The 24,015-nt window shown below is 49.7% G+C and overlaps 1 protein-coding gene across 1 annotated transcript in view; it reads right to left on the minus strand.

Moving 5' to 3' along the window:
• Positions 1 to 9,948: 9,948 nt before the first annotated feature.
• The window catches only part of MAML1 (mastermind like transcriptional coactivator 1), a 53,019-nt gene continuing 38,952 nt past the window's right edge, over positions 9,949 to 24,015 (minus strand). The window contains exons 2-5 of the mRNA XM_050794174.1: positions 21,160 to 22,575; positions 18,792 to 19,031; positions 15,969 to 16,065; positions 9,949 to 13,323 (exon numbers count right to left, since the gene is read on the minus strand). Coding sequence (XP_050650131.1) covers positions 12,341 to 13,323; positions 15,969 to 16,065; positions 18,792 to 19,031; positions 21,160 to 22,575 — 2,736 coding nt within the window. The 3' untranslated portion in view covers positions 9,949 to 12,340. The remainder of the gene's footprint in view (positions 13,324 to 15,968; positions 16,066 to 18,791; positions 19,032 to 21,159; positions 22,576 to 24,015) is intronic.

Raw genomic sequence — 24,015 nt, forward strand, 5'->3', positions numbered from 1 at the left:
CTCAGTTTGCACCAGGTGGTTGGTTAGTCTCCTTACTCAGTCCCTTGAGGAGACCAACACTGGTCTCTGTCACTGGCAGGCTGGATACTTGGGAACTTGGGTGGCAGATCTGGATTCGTCTTGGGGAGCCAGAGCCATGATGCTGGGATCCTGCTCAGCCCCACCCGTCACTGTTGCTTACTGCTCATGAGCCCACCTTGCTGGGCCCAGCACTTGGGGGCCATGACAGAGGCTGGCTGGTGGTCACTGCAGCTGAAACTGGGACTCAACTTTGCTGTGTTTGCAGCAGACTGCTGTCAGCTGCTAGGGACCATTTGTGTCTTGTTGGGCCCAGACTGGAAAATCAAATGAGCATCTATGGCCGGGCACGGTGGCTCACTCCTGTAATCATAGCACTTTGGGAGGCCGAGGTGGGCGGATCCCCTGAGGTCAGGAGTTCGAGACCAGCCTGGTCAACATGGTGACACCCCATTTCTACTAAAAATACAGAAATTAGCTGGGCGTGGTGGTAGGCACCTGTAATCCCAGCTACTTGGGAGGGTGGGGCAGGAGAATTGCTTGAACCCAGGGGGCGGAGGTTGCAGTGAGCCGAGATCGTGCCACTCTACTCCAGCCTGGGCAACAAGAGCGAAATTCCATCTCAAAAAAAAAAGTATCTATGAGGCAGACCACCACCCTGCATCCGACCCACTGGGAAGCAAGGCTCCCTGTCATTTATTCTCTGGGTCTTCCCCACTGTGGCAGCTCTTGCTTCCCAGGCCAATACCCAGTGTGAGGCTTCTGTCAACTATCAAGTGAGTCCTTTTTGATTACATATGAAGGCCAAGGAAATGGCTGGGTGGACCTGTGGACCCAGAGGTCCCACTGGGCCCTGGGCCTAGGCCAGGATTCCCTTTCTTCTTCTTCTTTTTTTTTGAGATGGAGTTTTATTCTTGCTCCATCAGTGATAGCAAAATTGCTTGTTGTCTTCGTAATATTTGTTTCCATATTTTTTTTTCCCCACTAATGTGCCAACCCGCCCATCATTTGCCCTGAAAAAACTTCGTAACTAGCCAGGGAGGTAGCTGTAGCTGCTGACCTGCTGCAGGCTGTGCTTCAGACCTGCAGTCATTTGGCCTCATCCTTCAGGCTGTGGTACTGGGGGAACCCACCCCCGATAGTTAACGTGGGTTCTTTTCTATTTCCCTAAGCGTTGGCTGGTCTGAGAAATAAAGAGAAAGAGTACAAAAGAGAGAAATTTTAAAGCTGGGTGTCCGGGGGAGACATCACATGTCAGCAGGTTCCATGATGCCCCCTGAGCTGCAAAACCAGCAAGTTTTTATTAGCGATTTTCAAAAGGGGAGGGAGTGGACGAATAGGGTGTGGGTCACAGAGATCCCATGCTTCAAAGGCAATAAAATATCACAAAGCAAATGGAGGCAGGGTGAGATCACAGGACCATAGGACAGGGCAAAATTAAAATTGCTAATGAAATTTTGGGCACGCATTGCCATTGATAACATCTTATCAGGAGACAGGGTTTGAGAGCAGACAACCGGTCTGACCAAAATTTATTAGGTGGGAATTTCCTGGTCCTAATAAGCCTGGGAGTGCTACAGGAGACCAGGGCTTATTTCATCCCTTCGCCTTCGACCATAAAAGACAGCCATCCCTAAAGTGGCCATTTCAGAGGCCTACCCTCAGGGGCCATTCTCTTTCTCAGGGATGTTCCTTGCTGAGAAAAATAATTCAGTGGTATTTCTCCTATTTGCTTTTGAAAGAAGAGAACTATGGCTCTGTTCCGCCCGGCTCAGCGGCAGTCAGAGTTTAAGGTTATCCCCCGTGTTCCCTGAGCATTGCTGTTATCCTGTTCTTTTTTCAAGGTGCCCAGCTTTCATATTGTTCAAACACACATGCTCTACAAACAATCTGTGCAGTTAACGCAATCATCACAGGGGCCTGAGGCAACATATAACCTCCTCAGCTTATGAAGATGATGGGATTAAGAGATTAAAGACAGGCATAGGAAATCACAAGGGTATTGATTGGGGAAGTGGTAAGTGTCCATGAAATCTTCACGAGTTATGTTCAGAGACTGCAGTAAAGACAGGCGTAAGAAAGTATAAAAGTATTAATTTGGGGAACTAGTAAGTGTCCATGAAATCTTCACAATTTATGTTCTTCTGCCATGGCTTCAGCCAGTCCCTCCGCTCGGGGTCCCTGACTTCCCGCAACACTGCAGCTACATTTATACTGCACCTTTACATTTCTCTTAACTACAAATGTGCCACATAGTGTTTGCATGTGTAAGTTTTGACCAAAAAGACTTTTTTTTTTTGAGATGGGAGTCTTGCTCTGTCCCCCAGATTGGAGTGCAATGGCGTGCAATCTCCGCCTTCCAGGTTCAAGTGATTCCCCTGCCTCAGCCTCCCAAATAGCTGAGATTACAGGCGCCCACCACCACGCCCAGCTAATTTTCATATTTTTAGTAGAGACCGGGTTTCACCAGGTTGGCCAGGCTGGTCTCAAACTCCTGACCTCAGGTGACCCACCTGCCTCGGCCTCTCAAAGTACTGGGATTACAGGCATGAGCCACCGTGCCCGGCAAAGAAACTTTTTTTCTGAGACAGGGTCTTGCTATGTGCCCAGGCAGGAGTACAGTGGTGTGACCTTGGTAGCCTCAAACTCCTGGGCTCAAGTGATCCTCCTATCTCAGCCTCCCAAGTAGCTAGGACAATAGGCATGTGCCACCATATCAAGCTAATTGTAGAGATGAAGGTCTCACTATGTTTCCCAGGCTGGTCTGGAACTTCAAGTGATTCTCCCACCTCAGCCTCCCAACGTGTTGAGATTACACACGTAAGCCACTGCACCTAAATTCTAACTTTCTGTAATAGATTTGTGTATATTTTATGGTAGTAAATGATAAAATAGACCAGTACCTACATACATTTTATGCGTCCATGACATACCTAGCTTTTTCTTAATTTGTTCAGTATCTCTAAGGCAACATGGTTCAGTTGTGAGTTTTTTCAAATTGTCACAAATTTCAAAAAAATTTTCCAATATATTTATTGAAAAAACCCCACGTGTAAGTGGCCCCAGGCAGTGGAGACCTGTGTTGTTCAGGGGTCAGTTGCATTTCCTCTCCCACACCCGCTTCGCTGGGCATTCAGTCCCTTCCTGCAGAGCTGCCACAGTTGCCCGAGTTGCTGTTCTCTTCCTTGTGGGCCATGGCTTCCTGGGAAGCTTCAGAGAGCTGAGCTGGCAGCTTACAGGCACTGCTTCCTGGGGGTTCTGCCAGAGTGCTGAGTCCTAGGTCATAGCAGAGCCCCCTATGGCCATGCCCTCAAATCTCAGGTACACTCCTGCTCCCCACCACCAGCTCATCCTCTTTTTTCTCTGGCAGGCCCAGCACCCTCCTACTGACCTTCTTGGTCCAGGGGCCAGGAGGGGAGGTGAGCACAGATCCTAAGGAGAGGTGGTAGAGGCCTGTGCATGACCTTCAAACGAGAGCAAAGCACCGGCCCTTAAAAGGGAGGAGTGGGCTTAGAGATTTTGGTGGGGGGTGGGGGGGCAGGGCTGGGGTATACAGGTTTTCTAGAGTTCTAGAGTATTGATCCAGATGTCCCCATCCCAGTGTAAGTGTCTCACATTAACTAGGACAATGACCTTGGTATGGCATACTTGGTAAGGTTGAAAGTTCTACCTTCTTGGAGCTCTGATGCCTTAATAACAACCCCATGCCTGATCCCTTCAGCTTTGTCCACCCTCCTGCCTGGCAGCCAAGGAAGCCTCTAATGGATCTCACATTGTGCTTTTTCTAGTGATTAATCATGGTCAGCTTTTCTTTATCTTTCTCCGAGGCATCACCTATAACCCCAGCAAAATCTCTCTCAAGGTCAGTCACTCCTCCACTTACACTTCCCAAAGGCCCAGGGTACTCTATTCCCTTCCCCAGTGTCCTGCCCGGTGTCACCATGGCGAACGTTTCACAGTTCCCCTTTAGAGCTATCCCACTTGCCATTGGTGATGGGGTCATCGTGGCCAGCAGCGAGCCAGCTTACAGTCGGCTTCCTGGGACCACTCCCCACACCAACTCTCTCGAGCCAGGTGCCCCAAAGGCAGATTTCAAAGGGCATCAGCACCACTCATAAGGGAGCAAGGGCTGCTGGACTGGGCAAGTGAGAGGTGGAACTGAGAAGCGGATGCAGCAGAGGCCTCAGCCGACAGCACTGGTGCAGTGGAGCCAGGACAGCTCTTTGGAGATGTCCCAAATTGAGGCAAGGGGGTTGGGGTCTCCATACTCCCATATTGACAAGTCTCCAGACATGGGCTGCCCCTGGAAGAAGGCGTAACTTTGGGCAGCTCCCTTCCACTGAATACAACTCCCAGAAAGAGTCAGCTGTGAGCTGGCCGCAGCTCCTAACAGTGAGTGTCCAACACTCCTGGAAATGAGTCTCAGTCCTGAAAGGTATCTGGAGTGTAGCAGTCTCCGTGACCGTCCACTCAGGCTGGTCCAGTCTCCCAGGTTTGGGACAGCCACAGAGAGGCTCCACGTACGGTTGGCAGTGGCACACTCAGGCTTAGACTCGCCCTGGTCTCCTGCTGTAGTGTTCCTATAATGCCACAGGTTTACTAAGAAGTGGACCCAGGGGAGGGGAATCCAGGATCAATTGGATAGAGTAGGTTAAATGCAAGGAATGACAGACAGCTGCAAAGTTTAAGGAAAGTGCCTGTTAATGCACAAGCAAGAATCAAAAAGAAGTCACAGATTTATCTTTTTATGTTTTAAGGGACAGGGTTGGCTGGGTGTGGTGCCTCACGCCTGTAATCCTAACACTTTGGGAGGCTGAGGCAGGAGGCTCTTGTGAGCCCAGGAGTTTGAGACCAGCCTGGGCAACATAGTAAAACCCTCTCTCTACAAATTTTTTGTTTGTTTGTTTTTTTGAGACGGAGTCTCACTCTGTCACCCAGGCTGGAGTGCAGTGGCATGATCTTGGCTCACTGCAAGCCCCGCCTCCTGGGTTCACACCATTCTCCTGCCTCAGACTCCCTAGCAGCTGGGACAACAGGCGCCCGCCACCATGCCAGGCTAATTTTTTTATATTTTTAGTAGAGACGGGGTTTCACCGTGTTAGCCAGGATGGTCTCAATCTCCTGACCTCATGATCCGCACACCTGGGCCTCCCAAAGTGCTGGGATTACAGGCGTGAGCCACTGCGCCCGGCCACAAAAAAATTTTCTTTTTACTGAGGCAGGAGAATGGCATGAACCCGGGAGGCAGAGCTTGCAGTGAGCCGAGATCACACCACTGCACTCCAGCCTGGGAGACAGTGCAAGACTCTGTCTTTAAAAAAAAAAAAAAAAAAAATTTAATTAGCTTGGCATGGTGGTACAGGCCTGTAGCCCCAGCTACTCGGGAGGCTGAGGTAGGAGGAATGCTTGAGCTCAGGAGGTGTAGGCTGCAGTGAGCTATGATCATACCACCGCATTCTAGCCTGAGCAATTCATACTGAGACCATCTCAAAAAAAAAAAAAAAAAAAAAAAAAAAAAAGACAGTCTTGCTATGTTGCCTAGGCTGGAGTGCAGTGGCTATTCACAGGTGAAATCATAGCTCACTGCAGCCCCAAACTCCTGGCCTCAAGCAATCGTCTCTCTTTAGTCTCCTGTGTAGCTGAGGCTACAAGCAAATGCCACCATGCTCAGCAAGATTTAATTTTTTTCATTTTTCAGGCAATGTCTCACTCTGTCACCCAGGCTGGAACGTAGTGGTACCATCATGCTCACTGTGGCCTCGCCCTCCCAGTCTCAAGCAAGCCTCCCACCTCAGCCTCCCTAGTAGCTGCGACTACAGGAGTGTGTCACCACGCTCGGCTGATTTTTTGTAGGCATGGGGTCTCACCATGTTGCCCAGAATGGTCCCAAACTACTGGACTCAAGCAATACTCCTGCCTTGGCCTTCCAAAGTGCTGGGATTATAGGCATGAGCCACTGCACCCTGCCAAGATTTAAATTTTTTACTACTTGGGGACTAGGACCTCCTTAGGCCTCTAGCTCTAGATAGGTTGGATGGCACTATCTATAGCTCTTGAAGATTCTACATGTGGTTGGACTCTGTCTCGTGTTACATAAAATAATCTGTTATTACAAGTATAGAACCAGCCTAAAACTTTAAAATTCATGATGAGAAATGATATCAGTAGTAATAAATCCAAAAGTAGTCAGCAAGCATTTGTCTCTGCTACATAAAATGTAGTTAGATCTTAACTTAGTAAGGACGCAAAATTTCAGTTTTTCGTCCTCAGTCTTGAAAAGTTCTGCTTTCCAGGCACAAAGAAAAGTGGAGGCCGCCCCATTGATCCCACATAGCAATCTAACACGGCCTGCTGCTTCTCACCACAGCCCACGTGGTCAGGGCGTGCTTAAGGTCGCCTGCAGTGTGGAAATCCTCAGAGTCAGTCCGTGCTGCAGCCCTGTCCCCAGCAGGCAGCTGCTGCATTTATGTGTTTTCGCAGCCAATGGCATCTAGTTCTTCCTAATGTACGTTACCCTTCCCAGAAGATTGACAGGGTGGTGGATCCTTGAATTCTGCCCTTGTGACGCTGGTTTCTGCTTTGGGTGGGAGTCTGAAGTTATCTTTCCTAACTTCCATGAAATGTTTTTCATGCACTAGCTAAACTGCGGCTCAGCTTACGCAACCATGCAAAGAGGGTATTATCCATGAAGTGTAAGTAAAGCCAATCTGAAGAGTGGCCAGGACATTAACTGCTTGAAGGCAAAAGGGGGAAGAAAAGTCCAGTAAAGAAAATTTGTCACTACTCACCATTTCTTGTGCTGGCCAGGGCAGTGCCTGGAACACTTAAGTTCAGCCACTAGCTTTGGACCAAGTTCGCAGGTAGCTAACATCTTGCATCTTTCAACATCTTCAGAGCCACATTGCCAGCTCCAGGCATCAGCTGGCTGGCCTGCAGGGAGCATTATTGATCATGCCACCAACCATGGTGTGCCATCCAACTCCAGGGGCAAACAGGAGACCCTGGAGCTTGTCCTTGACTTACCTCGGGCATCTTCTGAGGCTGGACTGGGGAGGTGGGCAGGCTTTGCCCAGGCTGGCAGAGGTTTCAGAACAGCACAGGCCTGCAATGCAGGCTTGCTGCAGCTCACAGGCACCTGGAGGATGGCAAGAGCCACCATCCTACTAAATGCAGTGGCATATTGCTTGCTTTTAAATATGTGGGTTTTTTTTGTTTTTTGTTTTGAAATAGAGTCTAGCTTTGTTGCCCAAGCTGGAATGCAGTGGCACGATCTTGGCTCACTGCATGCAATCTCTGCCTCTCAGGTTCAAGCCTGCCTCATTCTCCCAAGTAGCTGGGACTCCCAATGAGGTTCTCCTGCCTCATTCTCCCAAGTAGCTGGGACTACAGGCGCATGCCAACACACCCAGCTAATTTTTTTTTTTTTTTTGAGACGGAGTCTTGCTCTGTCACCCAGGCTGGAGTGCAGTGGCGCGATCTCCGCTCACTGCAAGCTCCGACCCCCCCGGGTTCACGCCATTCTCCTGCTTCAGCCTCCCGAGTAGCTGGGACTACAGGCGCCCGCCACCTCGCCCGGCTAGTTTTTTTGTATTTTTTAGTAGAGACGGGGTTTCACCGTGTTAGCCAGGATGGTCTCGATCTCCTGGCCTCGTGATCCGCCCGCCTCGGCCTCCCAAAGTGCTGGGATTACAGGCTTGAGCCACCGTGCCCGGCCAATTTTTGTATTTTTAGTAGAGATGGGGTTTCACCATATTGGTCAGGCTGGTCTTGAACTCTTGACCTCCGGTGATCTGTCTGCCTGGGCCTCCCAAAGTGCTGGGATTACAAGCGTGAGCCACCACGCCCGGCCTGCTTTTAAATTTAACACATGTGCAGGCATCTGTTAACTTGCTCCTCAGCACTCCTCCCTCTTCCTGTTAACTGCACTTTTTTTTTTTTTGAGACAGGGTTTCTGCTGCCCAGGCTGCAGTGCAGTGGTATGATCTTGGCTCACTGAAGCCTCAACCTCCGGGGTTGAAGTGATCTTCCCGCCTCAGCCTCCTGAGTAGCTGGGACCACAGGTGTGTGCTACCATGCCTTTTTTTCTTTTTTCAGAGACAGGGTCTCTCTATGTTGCCCAGGCTGGTCTCAGTGATCCTCCCACCTTGGCCTCCCAAAGTGCTGTGATTAGGCCTATGTTGTGTGTCACTTTCTTAACAGACTTACATTGCTACCATATCTACAGTAGTCTGTGGCCCATCCCAGCCTCTGCAGCCCCACTGCCCTCTATCTCATTACCTGGCTTTAGTTCTCCCTCACACTTACCTGACCTGTGTGATAACTCCTTCCCATGAGACCGTGAGCTCTGCGGTGCAGGAACCTTGCCTTCCTGTACTGCTGCAATTTCTGCCATATTCCCCGCCTCTAGGGCAATGCCTGGCCGCAGCAAGTTCTCCCTAAACATTTGCCGAGTCGAACTGTCCCTTACCGAGTCCTCCTCCATCACCCGCAAGCCTGGCTGGTGACCTGGAGACTCGGGTGGTGGCAGGCTGCAGGGATCTGGAACTGCCTGGGCCTTGCCACTACTGAGGCCTGGCCGTCCGACGTCTCCTTTGATTCTGAAAGTTACTGGGAACCTTAAAAATGGGCTGTAGGGAAATAACTTAAAGGATTATCTTAGCCAGATTTCTTTTCTACTGGCTTACAAGTTAAGAGCCCCAACAAAACCATTATTCCAAATGACTACGTCCAACACCTTCATAAATATTTTAAATGACTGCATCCTATCTCATGGAGTGGAAGCACCAGTTTGCTTAACCAACCCCCTAGGGCAGCAGTTCAGCGTCTCGTAAGTTTCTGCGATTGTAAACAGCAATACTAAGAACACCACTGTGCTGTACCTTTTTCTGTACCCAGAGTCATTTTCAAGGATGGCTTCTCAGAATTACAACTGCCCAGGCAGACACAGCACGAACATTTTAGGGAGCTTGATAACGTCTACAAAATTTCTTCCCACAAAAAATCATACAGCAGCCAGCCTCCCATACTGTAGCCAGCACCAGGTGCCGCTCAGCACTGTGCATCTCACAGGCAGAGCCACTCACTTCTGTTCTCATTTGCGTTTCTGGATCACCGCACATAAAGTGCATTCTTAGCCAAGAATTCACAGGGAATCTCCAGAGTTTTCCTCCTTTACTGTGCCTTTTATGGCAAGGCCACGAACACTGTTTCCTGTGTGTCACAGATGTCTTTCCCCTTTTTATTAGCGTAATCTAGCTTTCTGAGTCTATTGTGGCATGTCTCCTCGCTATGGTCTCCTGAAGGCCGTTCTTCTCTGCCCTTTGAGGAACTCCAGCTTCTCCCAGGCTGCCCTGCTCCCTGCTCCCAGCAAAGCAGAGCAGGGAGAGTTCTGAGGTGAGGGGCCTCATTCACCCTTTCAGTCCAGGCTGCATCATCTGGTCCCCTTTCACAGTGTGCCATGCCACAGCGCACCATTCTTACAATTAAAAAAGGCGAAAACCAAGCCCTATGCTGAAGAGAAACCAAATAGGGCATGCAGCAAACAGACTCAGGGGCAAACCTAACGGTTCTACATGAAGCACGAGAAGCACCCAGCAGCTAAGACAGCAGAGCCATCCGGTCCAGCTCCCCTCCGTCAGCTGCATGGACGCCCGTTGAGTCCCAGGGCACAGGCTGCTTTCTCAGGGTGATGCTAGCTCCAATTTAGTATCTATCAGCAGATAACAGAAGCTCCTCTGAGGCTTCAATCAAACCAACTCCCACCCAACAATGTGCAATAAGAAAGCAGCTAAATCTATGACTCAATGGGCAGTTCTTTAAAAATAAAAATAATAATAAAAAAACAAGAAAAGCAAGCGGCTAAATTACAAAAGAAAACCAATCCCCAAACTTCTGCCAGCAGACCCCAGGTGACGCCAAATACAAAGGTGGTTTCCATACTAGCAAAATACTTTATTTTTATAATGATAAAACAAGGAAAGTAAAGATTTCTTTTTGGTGTATACCAGAGTTAAGGGCAGTAGAACAATATGGGGATTAATAGGACTTTTATGCACTTTTGATGACAATAAAAAGTTAACAATGCCAACCGTTTGCCATGAAACTCATCGTAGCCCCCAACACACACATATAAAGGACCATAGTTTTAAAATCTATAAAAGTAAAAAATATACAGTTGGAAGCTCTAGCGCTTATTCCATCTTTCATATAAAATTGTAAACATTTATTTACACAAAGCAAATGTGTATAACAAAAGTCTGAGCACCCTTTTCTTCTGAGTCGTGGCTCCTGGAAGACGGGGCTGTGCACAGAAGCAAAGTCATCTCCTCCCCTGACTCCCGAAAACCAGATTCATAAATAAAGCCATGGGCAGCTCCCTGGGGGGACCCCAAGAATCACATTTTATTGCTATGACACTGCAGCAAGTGAGGAGCCCACTGTGTCGCCGGCCCCAGGACTAAGGCAGAGTGCAGGGCCAGTAAGCCCTGGGGACAGGGGTGGGAGACGGGGCAGCAGCCAGATGGGGTCAAGAGAGGAACAAGGATCCACAACCAGCCTTCAGCCGATTTTTGGGAGAAAAGCCGCTGAGGTCACCCTCTTCCCCTTCAGATTGGGGAACTCGCTCAGAGGGTGGAATTTCCGCTGGCTTTATGATTTACCCCTTCTTTGAGAGCTAAACTGAGTACATGGAAAAGGTAGGGAAGGTGTTTTAAGGAGAAATGGCCGACATACCACCTGGGGTGGCAAATGGCTATTAGAAAAAAAGATCTGAGGGTCCAAGTACCCCCAGTGAGAAAGGCACTGCTGGTGCAAAATAACTACCAATGTGTGTACAACCTCTCGTTCCCTCACCGCGACTCAGGCTGGTTGCATGAATATTTTCCTTGGCTCAATTCTTCACATAGCACTCCTGAATGATCCATTTGGAGACTCCAGGGAAATAAAAACGGGGTTGCAGTTTCTCCATAGAACACTCTGTATCTAAGCCACTTCTCAGCATTCTCTTTTCTCTCCACCATTCTGTGTAAAAGGGTCTCACCCTGTGCTTACCACTTTCGTTACGGGGAAGTGCTCTCTCCATCTTCGTTTTCCAAAAACAGCTCACATGTCATATTCTATTTTGTGAACCCTCAGCTTAGTCAAGTCCACTTGAATCTTTAGAAAGGATGTCTTAGTGTTATAAAGCAATCTCTTTAAAAAGTGCAAGTCATCTGACATGGGAGTGGCAGTTGTTGTCAAACAAAGTGGAATTGCTTCCTCTGGGCCGGCCTGCGGCCTCCTTCCCCAAAACCTTTAAGCCAGGGTTCCCTTAGGAATTCTAAGACTCTTGCTTTCCCCCTCCAATGGAGTAAATAATTGTTTTCCATTTGGGCTGCAGAGAGGAAGGAGAGGCAGACAGAAAGGCCACGGGTAAAGGAAAGACATCTGTGCACAACTGCACAGTGACCACGCTCCCACCATGGGCAACATACACGTTCAGAGAAACTGCAAAAGGTGGGGAGACGTAATACTCCAGGACACAGGACCCCCACATCTCTCCCTTGCATATGTAGCCTGGGTCCTGCTGCCAGGACGTGGGAGGAAGGCATTCCAGGGGGCCTTGGGAGGGAGGAGGAGCTGCTAGGAAGACCCTAGCTGTGTCACCCGACCTGCTATTCCATGCCTCCTGTCCCTTTTTGGCATACGCAGTCAACAGCCTGCACTTAGGGAAATAATCTTCCAGTGGCCTTCTTCTCCCCTGAAAGCTGACAAAGAGCAGAAACAAAAAAGGCTCTTAATCAAAAGGAAACCCTAGGTTTCCAATGCCACTTAATTGATTTAAACCATCACCTATCCTAATCTGTTTAAAAACCTTTTGTAAAAAAATTTAAAAATCTTTTCTATGCTACAAATTGCAAATAATTCTGCTATATAAAGTTTCAACAAAAACTTGTCCCTAACACTGGGGTAAGTGGAGAAATCTTGGATAAAATCACCATGATGGCACAGATTTTTATAAGCCTGATATCGTGGGGTTTCACTGTTGTTACTGTTGGTTTTTTGGTCATTTGGATAGAAAACCACCTTTAGAACCCTATCCTGCTGTCCCAACACCAGGTACTGATGCCAGCAGATGGGCTGGGGCCAGCCCGATGGACCGCAAGTGCTGGCCTGAGGGGCGCAGCCACGGACCCTGCCCAGGGCCAGGCCTCACCTGGAGCTTGGGCTCTACTGCCCAGCTCCCCAGGCCATGGGCTTTTGGTCCAAAGTAGTTGCTCTTTCTTTGAATCTGAGAAGAAAAATATAGGATGAATGAACACTAAAAACACTACAAATCCTTCCATTACTGAGACCCTAACAGGTCATCCAAATCATTCATCCACTCCTCTGAAGTCCTGTTCTTCAGCAGGGAGTCGATCAGGTCGGTGTGTCCAGCCACACTAGAGAGCCCACTGCCACCTGGCTGCCCGCTGTAGGCAAAAGGCAGCTCCTGGCCCGCGGTCCGCACAGGGTAGGCCTGGGTACAGTGCAGCCCTGCCCGACTGCCCATCTGTGAGGCAGGGCTCTGGCTGAAGGCCCCCAGCTCAGGCCCTGCTGGACTCAGGCCAGGCAAGCCCTGCTGAGGGGCCGTTGGGGGTGGTGCTGGGGCAGGGGCGCTGGTCCTCTGCTGTGCACTCACTGGGGGTAGCAAGGACCCCACTGCAGCTGCTGAGCTCATGGGAGCCATGGGCCTGTTGGGCACTGCCTGGGAGAACTGCGGGCTAGACATTTTCAGGTGGGCCTGCTGCTGCATGTGGAAACTGGAGGCTGCAGTGAAGGGACTCACGTTGCTGTTCCCCGGGGTCTGGCCACTCAGGGTCGGCATTCCCTGATGCTGCCAGGAGGAATTCTGGCCTCCCATGGCTGGTGACACCCTTGGGACCGGCGGCTTTGTTAAGCCAGGGTTCAGGGTCCCCTTATTGTGCTGCTGGGAGAGGCCAGAGCTTCCCAGAGAGTTCTGCCCATAGGCAGCTGAGACGGAGGCGTTCTGGCCCACGCCGGTCTGCCGTGGAATGTGGGCATGTCCATTGGTGGCCTGTGGCGGGGGCTGGGCAACTATCTGGGTTATGCCAGAAGCCATGCCATAGAGGCTGCTCTGAGGCATGTTTTGGGAGCCAGGGAACTGAGCCACACCCCGGTCCTGTTGGCCTGAGTTTGCAGGGAGAGAGGAAACTGAAGCATGTCCAGGGCCCATCTGCATCAGATTCCCAGCCTGAGGGAACACTCGAGGACAGCTGGAGTTGGATGGACCCAAGGTGTTCATGCCGGGCACGGCAGCAGAGGACCCTACAAGACAGAGAAGAGTCTGGCAGTCAGGAGTGGACCACCACGGGGCCCCTCTGAGACCTGAGCCGCAGCACCAGAAGTCTCATGTTCACAGCACACTGGGAAGAGGGCCCTGGGGACCACGGGGCAGAAAGCCTCCCACAGGTGGAATGGAGGACTGGTCTCTGAAACAATGATGGGGTTCAGAAAGGCACAGAGGAAGGGCAAAGCCCCAGGGGAGAGAAAACCAGTAACCTGCTTCATTTAACTTTCAAGCACCCACCAAATTTCTGCTCTGTGGGGACCCTGTGGTGGGCACTGGGGACTCTGAGGTGGGCCCAACGCAAGATCCACCTCTGGGAGGCAAAGTTAGCACATGGCATGATGGGGTGTGATGGGGCACACCTGGCCAGCAGGCTGCAGGGTGCAGGCCAGAAGCCCTGGCATCTGGGAAGCCTTGGGGAAAGCTTCAGAGAGACGGTGATGAATCCACTGGGTTTACAATCACATAAATTTAGCAATTTAACAGTTTGGGGAAAAAGAGCATTCCAGGCAAGTGTGTACAAACGCAGAATCAGAAAAAGGCATCTGGGTGGGAAACTTTCAGAAGCTGGCCGTGGCCAGGGTATGGAGATAGTGGCCAGCTGATTACATATAAAACGGAAGAGCTAGTTCCGGCCAGATAGGGAAGAGCTGTGGATGGCGTATGAATAACGGGGTTGTGGCTGGGCACGGTGGCTCATGCCTGTAATCCCAGTACTTTGGGAGGCCGAGACAGGAGAATCACGAGGTCAGGAGATCAAGACCATACTGCCCCAAACATGGTGAAACCCTGCCTCCACTAAAAATACAAAAATTAGCTGGGTGTGGCGGCGCACGCCCCCAGCTACTCGGGAGGCTGAGGCAGGAGAACTGCTTGAACCTCGGAGGCGGAGGCTGCAATGAGCCGAGATCACGCCTCTGCACTCCAGCCTGGGCGAAAGCAAGACTCTGTCTCCAAACAAACAGACAAAAAAAGAATGGCGCTGTAAAGCCCAAGAGTGGCTGGACTGAGAGTGCGGCTGAGACCATGCTGGGAAGAGGCTGTTCAGTCATGCAGATGAGGGGGGGCAGACTATGTGGGAATGGGGGGTGGAGGCGCAGGACTGTGTGACAACATCTCACCAGACAATATACCATCTTATGTCACACGATTTATACTATGAAATGACAAGATGGCCAAGGGAGGGAGAAGTCGCAGGAAATTACCAGATCTTCACTGAGTACCCACTCTGTGGCAGGTGCTGTGCTGGAGAGAGAGAGCAGAGGATGGAACAGAAAGCACCCCTGTGCTCAGGGAACTGCTGTCTAGGCCTCCTGGCTTAAGCAATAGACACATGGCAACACCATTAACTGAAATAGGTTTTGTGGGTAGGAGAGTCATTGTTCAGAGATTGGCCGTAACTCAGTGCTTTTTTCTTCTTCCTCTCTACTAGCAACTATATAATAAAAATTGGGGCCGGGCACGGCGGCTCACGCCTGTAATCCCAACACTGTGGGAGGCTGAGGCCAGCGGATCACGAGGTCAGGTGTACAAGGCCAGCCTGGCCAACATGGTGAAACCCCGTCTCTACTAAAAACACAAAAATTAGCCGGGTGTGGTGGCAGGCACCTGTAATCCCAGCTACTTGAGAGGCTGAGGCAGGAGAATTGCTTGAACCTAGGAAGTGGAGGTTGCAGTGAGCCAAGATCTTGCCACGCACTACAGCCTGGGTGACAGACCAAGACTCTGTCTCAAAACAACAACAACAAAATTGGATTGAGGAAAAGAGGAGAGCTGAAACAGGCTATTTCATTCCCATCAATAATCCACAAAATGTCAGATGGGTTTGAAGGCAGAAAACACAGGTCAGGCCCATGCTTCTGAGATGCCTGCAGATTTCAACCCCATGTTGACCCCAGGTAGCACAAACATGAAAGCGCACCCGGTCTCCTCCAGGACACACAGCTGTGGTCAGTCTCTCTGGGACCCTTTGTAGCAAGATCCCAAATAAGGAAAACCAGAGGTTTCTAGGACATTCCGAGAGGAGCTAGGAGGGCGGGCAGACCAGAACTTACTGTATCCATTCCCTGAAATCTCTGGGCATTTCTGGAGGGATGGCCTATGAAGTTCCCTGGCATATCTCAGAGGCGACAGCTAGACTCAAGTGTGCTTCCTGCCCTTTTCTGGCTGACTGTCCACTAGTGATGCTGCCATCTGTGATACTCAGTGAGCAGATAAGAGGAAAGAAAGAAGCCAAAGGCCACGCAAGTGCATTAAGTCCTCATCTGGAAGATAGGAGAGTCAATTTTTTGAACACATAAAAGCAGAAGCAAAGAACTTTCTTAAGAATTACAGAAGCTATTTCCTGTTGATAAGATGTCCTCCAGCTAGAAATGATTTTGCTTCAGGAAACTGTACAGCCAGGGACCTAGCAAAGGTAGTTCTAGTGGTTTGCCTCTATGCCCTCTTCTCCTGATGCCGTGCAGTAACTAGAAAACCAAGCCCCTTAGGCAAACTGAGGTGTATATGATGACAATGCATGCGTTTGATGAAGTCAAGGCATAGAGCTGGCCAGACAGCAGGGATTCAACCAGCACCAAGCAGCGGCCTCCCCGTCCCTGCTCCTCACGCAGACACCCCCTACCTGTGAACTGTCCAACCTGCTGTGGGAAGCTGCCTTGTGTCGGGTCTTGGTACTGGGGTGGTGGGCGGGTCAGATGGCGCTGAAACTGTTGCTTCTCCTAGAAAATGCCAAGAACCACAAAATAAAACCAACATATAACAGAATCCAAAACACATGGAGTGAGGGAGGTCAGAGAAGAGTAACTTACCCAAGTTTGTTACTCACAAAGGGGCTCCTGTGGAAATAGTGCTGATTTCATTTTGGGGTTTTTAAATAGTATGAAACAGATCTAGGAAGCAATGACTTTTTTTAAAGGTAGGTATATCTGTTTTTAAAAAATGGACAGCCAATTAGGAAAATGCAAATCACAGCTACCATGAGATCCCACTAGGATGGCCAGAATCAAAGTCAGTTGATAACAAGCGGCTGGTGAGGATGTAGAGAAACCAGCACCCTCATACACTGCTGGTGAGAATGTAAAATGAGACAGCCTGTGGGAAACAGTCTGACAGTTCCTCCAAAGGTTAAACATAAAAATTACCATGTGATCCAGCAATTCCACTCCCAGGTATCTACCCAAGAAAAATGAAAACAGATGTCTACATGAAAACTTGTACATGAATGTTCACAGAAGCAATACTCATTAACAGCCCAAACAAGAAACCCAAATGTTCATCAACAGATGAATGAATAAAATGTAACACATCCGGCTGGGTGCGGTGACTCACACCTGTAATCCCAGCACTTTGGCAGGCCGAAGCAGGCAGAGCATGAGGTCAGGAGATTGAGACCATCCTGGCTAACACAGTAAAACCCCGTCTCTACTAAAAAAACACAAAAAATTAGCCGGGCATGGTGGTGGGTGCCTGTAGTCCCAGCAACTTGGGAGGCTGAGGCTGGAAAATGGTGTGAACCCAGGAGGCGGAGCTTGCAGTGAGCCGAGTTCACATCACTGCACTTCAGCCTGGGCGACAGTGAGACTCCGTCTCAAAAACAAACAAAGGGCAAACTAACAAACAAAAAATCCATACAATGGAATATTTAATTATCAAGAGGAATGAATTGCTGTTACATAGTACATGATTGAAAATGACATAACATAAATATAAAATGTCCAGAACAAATTTTTTTTTTTTTTTTTCTGAGGCGGAGTCTCGCTCTGTCGCCCAGGCTGGAGTACAGTGGCGCGATCTCGGCTCACTGCAAGCTCCGCCTCCCGGGTTCACGCCATTCTCCTGCCTCAGCCTCCCGAGTAGCTGGGACTACAGGTACCCGCGGCCACGCCCGGCTAATTTTTTTGTATTTTTAGTAGAGACGGGGTTTCACCGTGTTAGCCAGGATGGTCTCCATCTCCTGACCTCGTGATCTGCCTGCCTCGGCCTCCCAAAGTGCTGGGATTCCAGGCGTGAGCCCCCGCGCCCGGCCCAGAGCAGACAGTTACAGAGACAGAAAGTGGCTCAGGAGCTGGAGGGGCTGGGTGGCTGGGAGAATGGCTGCTCATGGGTATGGGATTTGTTTTAGGGTAACGAAAATGTTTTCTAAAATGGATTGTGGTAATGGCTGCACAGCTCTGTGATATACTAAAAATGACTAAATTGTTCACTTAAGTGGGTGAAGTATATGTTGTGTGAATTACATTGCAATAAAGCTGCTTTTTTTAAAGGCAGAACTGAGGCAATGATTGTCCTCAATGAACTTCACTATCTGGAGCCAGTTCTTATGTCTTAAAGATGTAATTTAAGGCCGGGCGCGGTGGCTCACGCCTGCAATCTCAGCACTTTGGGAGGCCAAGATGGGTGAATCACTTGAGGTCAGGAGTTTAAGACCAGCCTGGCCAACATGGTGAAACCCCATCTCTACTAAAAACACAAAAATTAGCCAGGCAGGGTGGTTCTCACCTGTAGTCCCAGCTACTTGGGAGGCTGCGGCAGGAGAATTGCATGAACCCCAAGGTGGAGGCTGCAGTGAGCTGAGATCGCGCCACCGCAGTGCAGCCTGGATGACAGAGCAAAACTCTGTCTCAAAAAAAAACCAAAAAAACAAAAAACTCGCACTCGCACTCGCAACCCTTAGTGCCTGCACACTACACTTGGTGACCAAGCGAGTGAACTGTGTGCCCTTCAGGGATAACTTCACTTCCCTTTTCTCGTTCTGGATTATGACAGGCTCTGTAAGGGCAGCAAAGCTGACCCCATAGTGGACTGACAGACACGTGAGCTCAGTGGCTTGGAAGCTGCTGACCAGAAACATGGGAAAATGTCCCTTCCACAAACAGTTTTATTTATTTATTTATTTATTTATTTTTGAGACAGAGTCTCGCTCTGCCGCCCAGGCTGGAGTGCAGTGGCGTGATCTTGGCTCACTGCAAGCTCCGCCTCCCGGGTTCACGCCATTCTCCTGCCTCAGCCTCCCGAGTAGCTGGGACTACAGGCGCCCGCCACATCGCCCGGCTAGTTTTTTTGTATTTTTTAGTAGAGACGGGGTTTCACTGTGTCAGCCAGGATGGTCTCGATCTCCTGACCTCGTGATCCACCCGTCTCGGCCTCCCAAAGTGCTGGGATTACAGGCTTGAGCCACCGCGCCCGGCCCACAAACAGTTTTAGCCCCAGAGTCTGCCTTGAGTACTCTCCACTAAGTGACACACAGCAGCTTCTGACATAAGACTACCCCCGTCTGAGAAATGCCACATTCCTGGAAAGGGGTTTTTAAAAGGCAAAGCACTCTAACGACAGGCAAGAAAGTCAGTGCAAATCCACACACACGAGCAGAAGGTGTGACTGCAGCAGTGACTCAGGGTGCAGGCAAAGGTGGGAAGTGGTGGTTTCCTTCCACCTTTCTTTTTACCTGTTCTGCCAGAAGGTGCTGTTGCCTCTGAAGGAACTGCTGTTGCTGTAAATGCTTTTGCTGCTGCTCCCTTTGTTTCTGCTGGTCCAAAAGCAACTGATGCTGCTTCATTACAGCGGCCTGTTGCTGGCTGCTGAGATAGGGGGAGCTGTTGTGGGAGCTGGCCACGGACACGGCAGGCGGCTGGGTCCCAACACTGGCAGCCTGAGCTGGCACCGGGACACTGGAAGGGTTCTGCTCCTGTCAACACAGATAGAGGACTGTGAAGTCTCTAAGCTCTGATCAGACCAAATAAGCTCCATCCAGTGAGAGTCTCATTCAAGGTTTACTCTCTTGAAGCCAAGTCTCTGCTTCCCTTCTGACCTCCAACAACCATCCCATAGGGCTGGAGCACAGACCAAAAGTGATGACATCTGAGCATACAGGAACCCAGCAACCAACAATTACTCCACACGTGTAAATTTTGCTCCCAGTGACTCACCAGTGACAAAGGTATGGTTTTACATTAAGCATATGTAAGCTTTCATATTTGCACACGATAGTTCCAGTAAGCAATCAAGGCTTATAAATGCTCCCTCATCAGGACATCTGAGTGCAGAGGGGGCCAAGAGGGGAAGAATACTTTTTTTTTCCTTTGAGACGGAGTTTCACTCTTATTGCCCAGGCTGGACTGCAATGGCGCGATCTCGGCTCACCGAAACCTCTGCCTCCCCGCAACCTCTACCTCCCAAATTCAAGTGATTCCCCTGCCTCAGCCTCCTGAGTAGCTGGGATTACAGGCGCCCACCACCATGCCCGGCTAATTTCGTATGCTTAGTAGAGATGGGGTTTCTCCATGTTGGTCAGGCTGGTCTTGAACTTCTGACCTCAGGTGATCTGCCCACCTCGGCCTCTCAAAGTGCTATGATTACAGGTGTGAGCCACCACGCCTGGCCTAGGGGAAGAATACTTTGAAGGGGGCTTTGGTCAATGGAGACCACTCTGCCCCATGTGCATAAACCTTAGATTTGGAGCTATCTCTGAACGACCTGAAACTGTCCATCTGTACCAGCATTTTACTGGAAGAGACTGCTTAGCTTTTGTCAAATACCCATCCTCAAAAAATACTGAGTATCAATGAGAACTTTAACAGATATTCTGTCAGTACACAGACCAAAGGTGAGAGTCATGTCAAAGGCTACCACAATACTATCCCATCATTACTGACATTTAGAAGAAAAGGGGAAAACTTAGCAGAAGATAGGCAAAAAGCAATCATTATTTAAACCAGTTCAACTTGTTGTGCTCCTTTCTAGTTATTCATTCTAAGATTCTGTGGTATAATTTCTTCACTCTAGTCACCAGAAACTTAAGAACTACTGAGAGGGCTTCGTAAGGAGCAAAGTGCCGGTACCCAAATGACAAGCACCCTCACTGCGCAGCCGAGTCTTTCTTCAGGCGTTTAATGGCGTGAGACATCTTACTGGCTGAAATAAGTGGAATTATCAGCATTGGGAGATGCTTAAACTGCTTACAGTTTTTGGCTATTGGAAATAACCACACAATGAATATCTTGGATATAACTTTTTCTTTTATTTTGGATTTCTTTAGATCAACTTGTAAGGTATATAGTGTCAATGCATATGAACATTTTACAGCATGTGAAAAATATGTAACGTCAAATGACTTCCCAAAAGCAGTGAGCTCATTTACACACTCTCATCAGTACAGGATTGTGTCTATGTCCTCATGATATTACCAGCACTGGGCTTTTTAATTCGCAAAATTTCAGCATGTATTACAAATTCACAAAGGTGTTCACTGCAGGCTTATCTGCAGTAGTAGAAAACAGGAAACAACCCAAAGGGCCATTTTCCATTTGATGCTACCAGGCTTTAGAACCATGATGAAGTAACCACAGAGCTGAGCTGTGCTGGGAAGCAGCACGTGCCTAAAATGTTATAAGCTTACCAAAAATTAGGGAATTTTGTACATGGAGATCTGAAAGGTAGTTTAAAAAAAAAAAAAAAAAAAGCCAGGCCTCTAAGAAGCACGTTAAATGTAATCTTTATCTGCAAAGCACAGCCACAAATTACTTAATTTAAATCCTATGGCATGAAACAGACACTGGACTAAATGCAGGTGATTCCTCAAACCTTTGTGTAGTTAAAAATCCAGCTATGCTAGGGAACTTTACCCTATTTTTTATTAAGAACCAACCCTGGTTTATTTTATAAATTTCCACTCCCAAGAGAAGCAAAGGATGACAGCAGCTATTCCCTCCTCCCTCTTCCCACAACTACCTCGGACCCAATTAACATCCAAAGTAGCGAGTAACCTCACTGAAGCACCTGCAGCAGAGGAACAGAAAGCCAAGGCTCACACTTACCTGGCCAGGTGGAACGAGTGATCGGAAAGGCATATTTCCTGGCTTTGGCTTCATCAGAAACAGTGAGTTTTGCTCGTGACTCAGATGGGACAGCTGCTGGGGAAGATAAGCCATCAGGGCTGGCTTGCTCTGGCCAGACCCCGGGCTGCCTTGCCCGCAGTCCGCTTTGTAATGAGAAAGGGGTTTTGTATTGCCGTAGTCCAGCACAGACCCTGGGTTATTCACAGAGTTCTGATTCAAGTTACTCGGTGGCTGGTGACTCAGCAGGTTCACATGGCTGGGCTGGAGGTAGGGGCCTCCGGGCCGAGGGGAACTCTTATTCACACTAGGCATCATGAGCAGTTTGGAGTTAGTGAACTCTTGCTTGTAGCTGGAAGGGCTGGCAGGCTTCTCCATGGGGTAAGGGACATCTAAGGAGCTGTGGGAGGGCCCCGTCTGCTGCCACGTGGACATCTGGCCCGGGGCTGGTGCCGCGGTGGCCTGCTGTGGGTTCTGGAGCATCTGCTCGCGCTTCTGCTTGGCAGCGATCTGCTGGAGCTGGTGGGCAGAGGACAGCTCTGAGGCCCCTCCTGGGCCCTGACCGGGCAATACCACACTTGCAAGGGCTCTTTGTGCGTTCTGGGCCTGGGCTGATGCCGGCATCAGGTTTGGACTGGGATTGTCCGCCCCGGGCTGACCAGAGGTGTGGAATAAGGTTTGGGAGCCCCCTAGGCTGGGGGAATCTGTACTCACAGGGGCAGAGGAAGGCCCCAGAAAGGTCTGCCCTGCAGACCCGGCCCTCACTTGTGGAGAGCCTAACTGTTCTTGCTCAAAGGCTGCTGGAGAGAATTCCGTCTTAATATTAATGTCCTGTGCCAAGGGGGTTTGTGTGGCAGAGCCAGAAGACTCTGGGTCCTTCTTCTCCTCAAAGTCCTCATTAAACAGGTCCTTCATGTCTTCATCGGGCACCGACCTGTTCAGCTCCTCAATGAGCTCCTTCCACTCCTGCTCGTTAAGGTTGAGGTCTGGCATGAGGTTGCTTTGCGATATGGAGCCGACAGTCCCAGTGATCATGCAAGGCAGGTCTTCGACAGGCTCCTGCTTCAGTTCTTTATTCAGGCTCAGAGGAAATGACTCACTGGGGTTACTGCCTCCGTTCAAGTGGAGGCTCGACTCAGCCAGACACTTTTTGTTGAGAGAGTCTAGCCCCAGAGAGTGCTTCCCACTGGACTGCAGGGCATCTGCTCCAGAAGGCTTGTCAGGCTGACCGAGGGGGGAGGCTGGAGGCAATCCATTGGAAGAGACGGCAACTCCCAGAGGGGCCTCCCGGCGAGTCTTCTTATGCCCAGGAAAGAGGTCCCCATAACCATTCTGTTGATCACCATTCTGAGGGGAAGTGGTGCTGTCAAGATTCCTCTTAACTGTATCATGAAGATGCTGAAAAACATTGAAAAGAATGACTTAGATACATATGAATTTGCTCTGCTGTGACAGTAACAAGCCAAGGGCTGACGTCCCTGCAATGCTCTCCAGTGGGTTCTGCTTGCATAGTTTACACTCCCACTTCTGGGGACACACCTCCATTTTCCCTGACGGTCCTGTACCTGGCCAGTCAGAACTGAGGTCTAGCTAAAGTGCTTCTGCAGTCCTCTTTCTACGGGAGACAGGCATGAGGGTGCCCACAGCCATCTCATCTGGAGGTATGCCCAAGAATGGAGCCAACGAAAAAAGGCCAGAGATTACACACACATATATATATATATATATATATACTTTTTTTTTTTTTTTTTTTAGATAGAGCCTTGCTCTGCCGCCATGCTGGCTGGAGTGTGGTGGTACAATCTTGGCTCACAGAAACCTCCACCTCCTGGGTTCAATCAATTCTCGTGCCTCAACCTCCAAAGTAGCTGGGATTACAGATGTGTGCCACCATGCCCAGCTAACTTTTGTTATTTTTTGGTAGGGACAGGGTTTCACCATGTTGGCCAGGCTGGTCACGAACTCCTGGCCTCAAGTGATTCACCTGCCTCAGCCTCCCAAAGTGCTGGGATTACAGGTCTGAGCCACCGTGCCCGGCCGGCCCCTCACTACTTCTTAGTGGGACTATTTGCTTGAACACAATCATGTCTAGTCTGACACTGTGACTCTGCTTCCCATTTCCTCCTCGATGGATTCATGCCACTAAAGTTAAGATTCTGCCTTGTGCCAGAGACAAGTGCTGTGGGGAACATAAAGACAAACTAGGCAGCTCCTCCTCTCGTGGGCTTTCAGGACACAGGACATACACAGACATGGCCACAGACTGAGAGCAGCACACAGTAAGTACTCCGGGAGTTCAGGGGCAGCGACTTTACGATGAGAACATGTCAGAAGGGATGGGAAGGGAAAAGAAGATGGAATCGTTCTACTACTTCCTCAGCTGCATGTGCTGCAGTCAGGACTCAACTCCACTGCCCAGAGGAGGAGCCTATGCTCAGCCTCTGAACACACGCTGCTCCTTTCCTGTGTTTACTTTATTACGTTTTTGTCCTTTATCCCCCACCCCCGGTACCATCCCCTCTTCCCATAAACTCTAAGCATCTAGAACACGTTATTAGAAAATGTTCCAAGTAATAGCACTCATTATTATGTTTAGACAGGATTCAGAGGAGACAGGGAGCCCCTGTGCTAGCTTCTCCGGCTGCAGAGAAGGGCCACGTGACTCTCCACACCAACCCCAGGAGCCCAGGTGAAGTGCCCTGGCCTGGGTGTTCCACCTGGGGCAACTCCACGGGCATCAGTTCTCAACAGCAGACTACCCACTGGACACCAAGGAGGACCATTTTCTCAACCTCTAATCCCCAATTCTAATGTTCGTGTTTCTTCTTTTCCCCACAT

This window comes from Macaca thibetana, chromosome 6, assembly GCF_024542745.1.
Source record: "Macaca thibetana thibetana isolate TM-01 chromosome 6, ASM2454274v1, whole genome shotgun sequence".
NCBI lineage: Eukaryota > Metazoa > Chordata > Mammalia > Primates > Cercopithecidae > Macaca > Macaca thibetana.